At 40.7% G+C, this 12,367-nt stretch overlaps 1 protein-coding gene across 7 annotated transcripts in view; it reads left to right on the forward strand.

Annotated features, from left to right (window-relative positions):
• LAMA2 (laminin subunit alpha 2) overlaps positions 1-12,367 on the forward strand; it is a 372,288-nt gene that overhangs the window by 94,712 nt on the left and 265,209 nt on the right. For all 7 annotated transcript variants that reach the window (XM_081187598.1, XM_081187601.1, XM_081187602.1 and 4 more), the window contains exon 3: positions 1,063-1,175. In XM_081187598.1, coding sequence (XP_081043724.1) covers positions 1,063-1,175 — 113 coding nt within the window. The remainder of the gene's footprint in view (positions 1-1,062; positions 1,176-12,367) is intronic.

The following is a 12,367-nucleotide window of genomic DNA, read 5'->3' on the forward strand; positions in this document are numbered from 1 at the left end:
ATAAAAATTAGCACCCTGGCTGAAAAATTTTAAAAATGTGGTTTTTTACATGTTAGATCCAAATCATTGCTATTATCTGTTGCTGTTATCCAAAAAGAAAGATCAGTGTGTACAAGGAAAGACCCATCAACTGGATTGGGGCATGCATGTGCAACTGGACCCTGTACACTTTGATATCCTAGCTAGATACCTGTAGCCACTAGTTACGAACTGTGGATGTAGTTGCAACGTTGTCCTGACCAAGATGTCTGCAAGAGACTGACAGGGCAATCATAACCATGTCTACTCAGAAGTAAGTCCTACTGAATTAAATGGAGCTTACTCTCTAGATACTGATTTACAGGAATTAGGAATTAGGCAACTGGAATTAGGAAGGGCAACAGCACAACTTAAAGCACTGGATCTGGACCCTGATACCACTGAGCTTAACTAGCAAAACTAGTCATACTGCTTGAAAAATTCTCCATTTGTCAGTATGACATGTCCACGGTTCACAACTACCACTTCTTCTCCATCCTCTTCTCAAAACAGCTGACAGCTTCATTGGGTGGTAATTCACTGGGCCCCTCTGCTGAGCATTTGCCATTCATTTCAATGGGCTGTGCATGGGAAATGTATTTAAAATCTCACTGAAATTAAGGAGAACTTGTTTCCAGAAACAACAGCCTATAGCCTAAGCACTACAACAGAGCATTGTGTTTTAAGAGGCCTTAGGAGTAAGAAGTATGGGGAATCGTGGAAATATAATCTCTCTCTCTGTTTTAGCTGCATCTTTAATCTCTTCCTGATTATGTCTTGGAAATATATTTGTGGTGCACTTCTAAAGCTTGTGGTGTGCTATTGCAAGCACTGGAAAATAATTTTATCCAGGATATTATATGTGCCTCTCACACCATTATTATTATTATTATTATTATTATTATTATTATTATTATTATGCATGAAACAGAATGAATTGGCTGACTCGGTTGAAATGGAATTTGTGAGTAAGATGGAAGCCAAGTCACATTCACTGCTAATTAGCTTCATTAATATTTTTGCATTTTACCAATGTTCCAACAGAGCGACACCCTATAACAAGTGCAATTGATGGCAAGAATACTTGGTGGCAAAGTCCCAGCATTCAGAATGGGATGGAATATCACTATGTGACCATCACACTGGACTTGCGGCAGGTAACTTTTATGCTTTGTTTCTGCTGCTGAATTTTGGTGCCGAAATTTGTTCCTGTATTTCTACCTGTCTACCTAATTTTGAGCATCCAGATGTCAGGACAGGGAGCAGCATAAAACAAATAGGGGGAAAAAATAGAAAAACAGGGTTGTTACAGCCATTACAGATGGAAACAAGAGTACATCCCTGCCTGCAAAAGGTTCGAGGTTTAATCTCCAACATTTCCAGGTAGAGATGGGAAAGACTTCTGATGACATCTCCAATCAGTATAGATAATATTGAGCTAGAGGGACCAATAGTCTGGCTTAGTGCAAGGGAAGAAACAATCCTCTGTAAATCACATCCTCCAACATAATATATTGCTTGTGTGAACAGAACACTCGCGCGAGCAGTTATTGGTATACAGAGAGTGGTGGTAACAATGGCATTACCTTTTTCAGAGCACTTTTTATATACAGATATTGAACGTCTAGTGCTGAGACTGGAGTCTAGAACACTGAAAGTTAATCTTTAAATGTTCTTAGAAATGCAAAAAGATTACAACACAATCACTTTGTTGTTCAGTAATGGCAAATTGTAACAAATGTGCTTCCATGAAGTGGGCATAGTTCCAGTTTTCTTTGATCCAAGTAGGTTTTTGAAGAAATGTCATTGTGTTACAGAAAGCTCTGCAAGCTGTGTATCTTTTTTTTTGGGGGGGGGGGGATTGAACCTAGTATACTTGGAAAGCAAACAAGTCCTGATATACATTTGCATTAGACTCTGTAGGAAGTAGCTTTAGGTTTCTCATCGCATCTCCTGTCATTCTTCTCCTTCCATGGTAAGTTTGATGAAATGGCAAGTGTATAGATTCTAGGAGGCTGTTAACATTTGATGTTCACAAGAATGCTGGATTGTGGCAGGTGTGCAACTAAGAGGACTTGGAGTGACAGAAGAGAAGTGGCTTTATTTCCCTTTAGCTAATGCAAATACAGAACATCTAGTTAGGTGCCAGAAATAACACACCGCGATGTTATATTTGCTTCTGCTGCAGCTCAGTATCCAAGAAATTGAAAATAGCTTAGATAACCTAAGAGGTTCCTCCCTTCCCTTTACTTATTCCCTGTGGAGCATTATCACACTGACTCCTGAAGCTGCCATCTTGACTGCAGCGTTGCAGTCAAGAGCCAGTGTGGTGTAGTGGTTAAGAGTGGTAGTCTCGTAATCTGGGGAACCGGGTTCGCATCTCCTCTCCTCCACATGCAGCTGCTGGGTGACCTTGGGCTAGTCACACTTCTTTGAAGTCTCTCAGCCCCACTCACCTCACAGAGTGTTTGTTGTGGGGGAGGAAGGGAAAGGAGAATGTTAGCCGCTTTGAGACTCCTGAAGGGGAGTGAAAGGCGGGATATCAAATCCAAACTCTTCTTCTTCACACTGACTCCTGAAGCTGCCATCTTGACTGCAGCGTTGATCCCACACCCTGTGTGACAATAGCCAGAGCACCAGTTGATGGGGGATGAGACTAGAGATTAAAGTTAAATGAAGAATTACTGAGTGTATTTTATTTGAGGGGGCCAGAAATAGAGCCAGTTACTAACATTAGGATTAAATAGGCTAATGAAACAGGGAACAAGGCATGTAGAGCTGCTTAGTAAAACCAGTGCAGAAGGAAATAAGATACTTGATATGAGGTGAGCTGGGATGTATAATCAACTAAGCTACCCCTTGGCAAAACTCAGCGGACCCTTCAGTTAACACCCACAAATCACTTGCTCTTCCCTTCCGTGGAGAGTGACTGAGTCACGTATAGTACATTTCACAACCAAAATTAGCAGCCTCATCCTTCAACAGATCTGTGAGAGTTCTGCCTCTCTTCTTACTACTAAGATTCTCCTGTGTCTTTTTTTAATGGTCTTCTCACTCTCCCTGTGTTGCTTTTGCCCTAGAAAAGGGATCAACCTGGGCTGACTCCTGTTGTGACGTGGGGTTTGTGATTTCAGCTCTCTTGACATAATATGCTGGAGACAGTTCTCTAGTAACACTTCTTTATTAAGGCAAACAAGACTGAAGACTGAGGAGGGGAAAGCTACATTTATAGGGACAGGGAACTAGCTAGAAAGGATACATTTTGGAGGGAACAATATCAGGCAATCACAGTCCTGCCTTTTGGAGGAAACCAATAAGACAGAGGATCCAAATACAGCAGCTTAAATGAACCAATAGTAGCTGTACCCTTTGAAACCAAAAGGCAGTTACTTTACCCTAATGCAAATACAGACAATAATAATACAGATATAAAATCCTTTGACTCAATACACAACACCCCTCTTCCCCAAATTCTTTTCACAACCTCCTTTGTCTTCAGCTATACTCAATGAACAAGTATCACAACCCTTATGAACCCCATTGCTTCTGAAAGACCAGGTTTATGACATCCCCACTTTTCATAAGAGCAATCTTCCCAGGGTCCTCTTCTGTCTGCCTCAGCAAGGTTCACAGCTTCTTGGCCTCCCTCCCGAGTTATTTCTGACCTCATTAACATAACATCTGAAAATAATTATATAAATGGCCCACTTGCTAATCCACTTAAGCCCTAATATAGTCACCAAACAGTTTCTCCAAAAAAAATAGGTAGTAAAAACACTGTGGTAATTCAGAACCGCAAAATCTGAAGGGAAGTTGTCACCTCCCTTCCCAGTAATGCCTACCGAGGGCTTCTTCTCCAAAGGCCTAAAGGCTTCATCTGTTAAAGTAGGCTGCTGCAGCAAAACCCGTGCTACCTGTTAGCTGCAAGAGAGCTGCCCCACTAGAAAAGATCAGGGATGAGTGGAAACTGCGGAAATCTGGCTTTGCACTTCACGTCAACCTCTTCCTCACTGCTACACTTGTTTTTTCACCCTATAACTCTACTCATACCCTTTTCCAAAACGCTATGAGGTATGTTGTGTAGCATAACATTGATTCGCAGGGAATGTTGGGAGAGAAGTTGCTTCTGGTGGCTTAAAGAGGATCTTCATTGCCACCCTCAGTAGTGGCACATTAAGAAATATAGTGAAATAACAATAAGCAAAAAGGGAACGGTCACTGCAGCAAATAATCTACTCCCCCCCCCCCGTCTGCCCGCCAAATAAAAACATAACGGAATGGCATTCCAAATTATTTTCAATCACTAGGAGAGAATCCACAAAATCAACGATTTTGCTTGGCCTTAGAATTTCAGAGATCCTCCAGAGCAAGTAATGCTTCTTAGGCTGGAAAGATTTGCTGTGGCCAATGTGAAACCATTGCCAAAAGCAGCAGCCTATGCCCCCACTTCCTCACATTTCTGGCCAGAGATATTTTTCTAGAAAAAACGGTGCCGGAACTCACCATAAAATCTCCCTCCTTCTCTTAGAATGGAAATGGAATCCAGCTCAGGGGTGTCAGAACTGAGTTCTGGCGAGTTCTGGCTAAAGAAATCTCTGCTTCTGGCAGTGTTTTATCAGGAAAGTTGTGTGAAACAAAGTCAGCATGTTGTGGGGTCCCCTCCTTTCTCCACTTGCACTTCATTGGCTGTTGCCAAAGCTTGCAACTTTATGATGTCATACCACAATTTATGTGGCATTGAATCCACAGAGAGGATGAGGAGATGTGATGCCACTCCATTCAGAGGTGGATACACAGTTGTATTGTGCAGATCTAGTCTTAGATACATACCAATCTATGTAATAAAATACTGAGTAAAACATGGGGTTTCTGTTTTGTTTGTGGTTTTACGGATGGAGTCAAAAGGACAAGACGAAGACATCAAGTGATTGTCCTTTTTCTTTTTGGAAAGCTTGTGATCCAGTCATTACTAGGCATTTTACGGATGGTCCCTTATTAAAATGCTGTATCCTTTTGTACAACAGATTGGACATTTTCTATTGCTAAAAGTCATGGTCTGTAAATTGCAGGAATGCATTAGTGGCTGTTATTATTGATAATTATGAATGTACATAGAAAGCTTTTAGCAGATTCTAATGTTGTGGGGAATGAACCAAGAAAATAATTACAGTTTTCATCATTAAATAAACCTAGACCTTTTGGAGGAGTTGAATTGTATTTTTTGGTGACTATCCATCATAATAAAATAATAGCATAACACAATAATAAATAATAATGCATTCCCCCCCCAATGACATCATTTTAGCTGCATAAACAGGAAAATATAATTATTGTTCCATTTTAGGGCAATTATAGTGTTCCTTTCGAAAGCATGCTAGTACCATAAGCCAAGGTATTTATGGTCTACCCTTAACTCTGCCCTTGACTGGGGATCATAGGGTTGTCTCCAACACTGTTGCTCGTGCAGTGGGACTTTCCCTTCCACTTCTCCCCCCTGCACATCCTTAAAATCTGTGCCAGAGGGCTGGTGCAGCCTTCAATACAACCCATAGTTTTGTGGCTAGGAAATAGCTGAAATCTTATATGCATAGCAAAAAGTCAGCCTCCAGCACGTTTCAAGCTTCAAAATGGAGAAAAGCTTACAGCGTTTGGTGATTTTTAGTTTAGAGAAAAGGCAAGTTAAGGCGACAAGGTAGAAGCTTACAACGTTGAGCATTGTATGAAGAAAGTGGATACAAAAAAGGTTTTCTCCCTGTCTCAGAACACTAGAACTAAGAGAAATCCAATGAAGCTGAATGTTGGAAGATTCAGGAGAGACAAGAGATTTATTATTATTAAATTATCATTTTTCAGACTTTGCATAGCTAAACTATATAATTTGCTCCCACCATGGCAGGGATGGCTACCAACTTGGATGGCTGTAAAAAAAAAAGGATTAGGCAAATTAATGGATGATAAGGCTACTAGTGGCTACTAAGCCTGTGTTGGGATTCGCAGGATACTGGATAAGTCTGCAGGCTTCAACAGGATGATGCAATACTCTGCTGGGCCAGAGTGACTCAGCAGGAGTGTGATTAGTGTAATTGGCTATCACCTGTTTTAAAAAGGAAAGCCTGTTTAACAGGGGGTGTGGTGGTTGTGCTGTAGTGTGGTGGTGCTGTGGTGGAGAGTATTCGTTTCTTTTGTAAATGCCTGTATATAGCTCACATTAAAAAAGGACTGCACTGAAAAACCTGGAACTCTTAGTGTTTCGCTGAAAACGCCGCGTGGAATACGCGACAGCCTGATGGATATGTTTGACTGCCCCAGTAGGAGGCAATATGCTTCTGAATACTAGTTGCTGCAAAGCACAGAAGGGGAGAGTGCTGTTGTACTCAGGTCTTGCTCATGGGCTTCCCATAGGCTTCTGGTTGAACATCATGAGAAGAGATGGACCACAGGCAGGCCTGATACAGCAGACTCTTCTCTGTATTTTTTTAATTTTAAAATCAGTAGCCTTCTGTCACAAAGATTGTGGGGGGCGAGAGATTTTAAAACAATGTAATGTTTAGAAAGGTCTCTCTTGGAAGACTGAGATCAGCTTTGGACATCCCAAAGACACAATAGAGAAATCATGAGCAGCAGAGGAGAAAGTCATGCAAATGACTCGTGAAGAAATGCATAGTTTCCATTAGTGTCTGCCTTCAATTTATGTAAATGTTTCTTCCCCCAAGAAAGAGGCACCTGTTTTTCCCTGTTTTTTCTTCCTCTAAGAAAGAGGCACCTGTTTTCCCCTGCCTCATTCACAAGAGGCTTCAGAATGTCTTTATAATTTCAGTGGGGGGTTCATGTATTTGTTTGTTATACTTTTTGTTGCAAGCAGGATAAAAGGGAGAGAGGAAAGAAAGAAACAATGTCACCACCCATTAACAATAAGTATTTTATATATAAATGTACACCATCTAAATTTTACAAACATAAAACGATGCCAGCCTTTCTTTGTCATTGTGATGTGAATGTGATAGAGCATGTTTTTACAACTTCTATTTAACTTTTCTCCACCATTCTGGAGCCTCTTGGCTGTTCACATGTCTTGATCTGAAAAAAGCCCTACGTGAGGAGTGACTTCATGATATCTTCTCCTAGACCTAGACTATAACTGAAGTGTTGGGAACAGGAAGACTGGCTACTGAGTGCCTCAGATCAGTGCACTGGCTAATTTGTATAGGAAGTTCTTCCTTTTATCCCCCCAAAAGGTCTTTCCGCACTGATTTTTTTAAAAGCAGAAACAACTTCACTTTAACAGATAACAGACAGCTGTCAGGTACTTGGCAGGCAACCTCCCCACCTTCCTGCACTTACAAGAAAGTGAAGCTGAGGCTGCTGTGAGGTTTTCCCCCAGGAAACCTGCTCACCCAAGAAGGCTGCAGAGTGCAGTCCACCAGAGATACAAACTGCAGTTTGAAAGAAAGCTCTCTCTCTCTCTCTCTCTCTCTCTCTCTCTCTCTCTCTCTCACACACACACACACACACACACACACACACACACACAGATAGAGAGAGAGAGAGGCCGTCCTTCAGCCTTCTTAACTAATCAGAATAAATTTGTATGCGTATTCATGTTTGCCATCTATATATAGTACCGGTTTGTTTGATTAATGCCACAATCCTACAGAGTTAGGCATCTTCAGCTAAGCCGTTGAAGCCAATGCAATTAAAACCGTCTGTCTTTATGCAGTACTCTGAGTCAGCAGCATGCTCCAAGATCTAGAACAACAGAAGCTTGTTGAATTATCATGCCATGTTAAGGCTTATCTGTTAGCAGTTTTGTTTTTACTGGTGGCCAGGTGTGTTTTCAACTGCGAATTGTGCGTGTGTGCACACAGCCTGCAAATTCCGGAAACTTATCTGTACTCAAGTTTCTTAAAAGGGCCAGGGCTATCAGTGAAGTGTGCAGCATTTTCATGTAAATATGCTTTTATATTCTGCTGAAAGCTGCCCAGAGTGGCTGGGGAAACCCAGCCATATGAGCAGGGTATTATTATTATTATTATTATTATTATTATTATTATTATTATTATTATTATTATTATTATTGGAGTTGGGTATCATCTTCAGTGACATATATGTATTCGACTTCATCCTTAAGAACATAAGAAATGCCTGCTGGATTAGGCCAATGACTCATTTAGTTCAGACCAGATACCTGTGGGGAAATTGCAAGCAGGACCCCAGCAGAAGTGTACATTCCCCTCCTGTGGTTTCCAGGTACTGGCATTGAGAAGCATTTTTTCTGCCTCTGACCATGGAGGCAAAGCATAGCCATCATGGCTAATGGCCTTCCCCAACATAGTGCCCTTCTGCTGCTTTGGACTACAATTCTCACTAGTCCCAGCCAGCACCAGCCTTCCCATGTTGGAGAAGGTTGTTCTAACATGTATACAGACTTGGCACCCTAGAAGCAATGGCAAGCCCCATAAATGAAGTCAAAGTGTTGGGAAGTTTTGAAATGTTGTGGTAAGATTACACAATGGGAGCTGAGTCTTGGTCAGCTTTGCTCCTGCTTTTGAAATATACTGCAGGTAAGCAGTTTATGGGGAATCAGGACAAAACCTTTAAAACTGGATGTTTGCAGCATAAATAACAGTATATGGGAATATCTATGGTCACCAGATATGACAGAATTACTATTGCAGCTGCCGTTTATCTCTGAACAGACATTAAAATTTAGGATCTTTGCTAAAGATTAAAACCGCTCCAAGGGCAGAAACATTTTATTGCTAACACAGAGTTAAGGATGATGACAGCAATAGACCCTTTAAAGGGGATGTTCTAATGGTTGCATAGCTTTTTTACATTTACAAATATATGGATCATTTCTCCATGATGGGCTATGGGGAAACTAATGAGTATTTCTCAGAATTAGGCTTTCATTGTTATAATGCGCTTAAATATGATTCAATACATTTCAGGGAGCAATATGTATATCCAGTGCTTTCTTTGGGGGGGGTACGCAGGGGGTACACATACCCCTAAACATTTTGTGAATCTTTGTACTTTTGTCCATTTACTGTATTTATTTCTCCGGATTTGAACTATAAAATGGTGGTTTTCTTGAGTCAAAATGAGAGTACCCCTAAACATTTTTTAAAAGAAAAAAAGCACTGTGTATATCTAATAAATGCAAGTGGGAAATTTGTGGCCAGAACATTTGGATAAAACCAAAGTGGGGAAGGCTATTCTAGATTTGAGACGGTTTCAGCAGATAATCCAAAAGTAAGTCAAACTGGTAGAAAGTTTCAAATTACTGTCATAAAAATGAGTTTCAGAAGTAGTTGAATCTTGTGTAGACTTGCTCCTATTTTTAAAATATACTGCAGATAAGCAGCTTATTGGAAATAAAAAGGTTTTTTTTAAAAAAAGCTGGATGTTTTCAGCATATATAATGTAATAATATAATGTAATATCATATGATATGATATGATAATGTGATATGTTATGATAGGAATATATGTGGTCACAAAATAATGGCAGAATCATTTGCCTGAAATTATCTCCCTTGGAGGTGTATCTAGCATAAACTTTTCATCTGTTGGTGAAGATAGCCAGGCCTTTGGGGATGGTGACAAAGACCACTTACCATATTCAAATAGCAGTGGCAGTTGCAGCTCAGAGTGGTTCCTTCAAATTTAAATTTTTTTTTGGCAGGCAGTCGATGCCTGGGGAGGGGGGGTGATGATCTGGTGGCAGACCTTATAAGGCCAGTCTTCTGCTGGGTCCACCAGTGGGGCATAAAAGCTTGAAGCAGTCATTCCACTATCCTATATATGCTATAGCTCTGGCTCGTGGTCAATGGGCAGCGCATGAGTGTGGCCTTGCTGTGGACCATCTCATTCTCCATATTCAGGGCCAGGAAGAGTTTGTCTGCAGACAGATTGGGCCGGCCTGGAGGTTTGGCCTTCCTCATAGCAGTTTTCAACTTTTGGGGGAAAACAGTATTGGGTTGGATCCTTAGTCTAAATCTTGGGGGCGGGGTGTAAATTCAGGGTAACCTGGTAAAGGAGTCCAGAGGTTGGGTTCTGACTGAAAACCCCAGCGAGGGGCAAGTGAATTGGCTGTGCAAATAACAAAGTAAGTCAAAGCAGTTGTGATGCTTTTTATATTTGATGGGTGAAATAAAACTAAGTCAGAGTATACATTTATTTCAGTGACTCTGCTCTGAATATGACTAACATTGGGTGTTACCCAACATGTTTTATTTTGTAACCTGATCTGACTTTATTTTTGGTAATGGAAATCCATATCATAACCTAAAACATACTCACCAGTGCAGCACCCCAAGAGCACCACTTCATTTTTGTATCCATGAGTACATTTGTTTATAACCTTTATCTATCATGCTTACTGCAAAAAAACCCAACCACTTTCAAAATTAGGGTTATTTAAGAATTAATGAAATCACAATAATGTTAAAATGAAAGCCAAAGCTTAGTCCAACAACACAGATAAGCTCAAAATAGCCAGCTGTCGCAGTGCTGTCAGGCAAGGAATGTCCAGAGTGAGAAATTAACTCTTTATTGTGACATTTACAAGTTAGGGAAAGGCATGTCCACCAGTCCTGCGTCTCTCAGCTACTCCTAGATGTGCATCCCATGAGGCAGTTGCTGCAACAGAGAGGCCCTGCTCCCTACCTCAGCTTGTGTCTCCCCTATCCCAGCTGCACACATATAACCTTTTGTTCCTCCTACTTCAGCCTTTTTCTGGTCCTGGGAGACAGTGGAGCTGGAGAGGTGGGGGCAGGAGGAGAAGGTATGGAAGCCCTTGACTCTACACCAGCCTGACCCCTCTCTCCCTCCTCCAGCAGCTGTTCTTCACTCTCCAATCCTACAGCTTCTCCTGCCTCTGACTCCTGTCTCCCGGCTGCAGCAGGCTCCCCCCAGATCACGGACCCCATCTTGCAAATCAGTCTCCAACCCCACTTCTCCCATTGCCCACTCATCAGTATCCAACCAGCACGCTCCTCAGTGTTCAACCAGTCCCTAACACCAACAAACAGTTCAACCAAATCATAATGGCACAACTTCTCAGCAGTCATATTTAAAGCTTTTTGATGCAACAACGACAAAAATGCCATTCTTGAGTCAGATGTCAGTCATCACAATAGAAATGTGGCAGAACTAAAATGAGAAGCTCTTCTACTTCAGTAGAGTATTTTTACTTTTTCACAAGGCTTCATTATTCCATATTTAACATTCATTTTATATAAGGCACATTAGGAACAATACACCATTAAAAATACTTTGTCAGAGTATGTGGCAATGCTGCTACTAACATGAGTTTGACCAAACTGCAGGAGCCAGTGGAAGACTGGGAGTAAGTACCATCGAATTCAGTAGGACTGATCACTGAGTTGGATTGCACCAAAAATGTCATCTATGCATTTTCAATGACATGACTGAGGTTTCAGAATGAACATTGGTTGGACTAAGGCTAATCTATCACAATAAATAAAGGGGTTGGGTGACTCCAGTACAGCTTGTTGCTGCAACTTCATGAAATATAGGTATGAAAAAATTAAGTCTCAAGTTGTTAGAAGCTATACATAATTCCTACATATATATCACTCATATTACAGATATGTAAGTAGCTATTCAATTGTATTTCTCTGTGTGACGCTGTTCTGCAAGCTAAATTACACAAACGGCTCCTAGCTAATGGATTTATTTTGAGCTAGAAGAGCAGGTGGGAGCAATACACAATGAGATTTCCTGCTTCATTGGCTAGCGGTATGTAGATTAATGATTCATTTCAGCACAATATGAATAATATTAGTGTAGTGAATTACCCTTTGTAATAGGATACAGTTTCCTGTGTCTTATGAGCCATTTGTTAGTGGGTATTGCAAGTTATGGAAGTGTGCTTCACAGTGTGTACTGTACAGATTGAGGCAATTACCAGTGGAAATGGAATCTTGTGTCTTATCATGTGGACCATACTGTCTAATACAGGAAAATTCCTGGAAATATTTAGAGGGGTTCTTTGGTAACTCAGTTCTACAAGCTATGCTGCCCCACAGGCCCCAGGACAGAAAATGGAATTTACAAAACCCAAAACACTGTAACAATTAAAAATTCTAACAAATAAAATGTGTGTGTGCAGCTGTAAATAATTGCTTAGCTATTCTCAGCCGCTAAACACTTGAAAAGGACTTTTCTTTTTTAAAAAAAATACTTCCACAGTTCATAGAGACATATTTTCACATATGATTTACATTAATTATAAATGATAAATTAAATAGGTTTTGGAAGTTGACCTGGACTTCTGAACAAGTGTGTTGATCACAACACATGTCTGCAGCATAAATCTGTTT

Source organism: Podarcis bocagei (genome assembly GCF_964188305.1).
Source record: "Podarcis bocagei genome assembly, chromosome: 3".
Classification (NCBI taxonomy): Eukaryota; Metazoa; Chordata; class Lepidosauria; order Squamata; family Lacertidae; genus Podarcis; species Podarcis bocagei.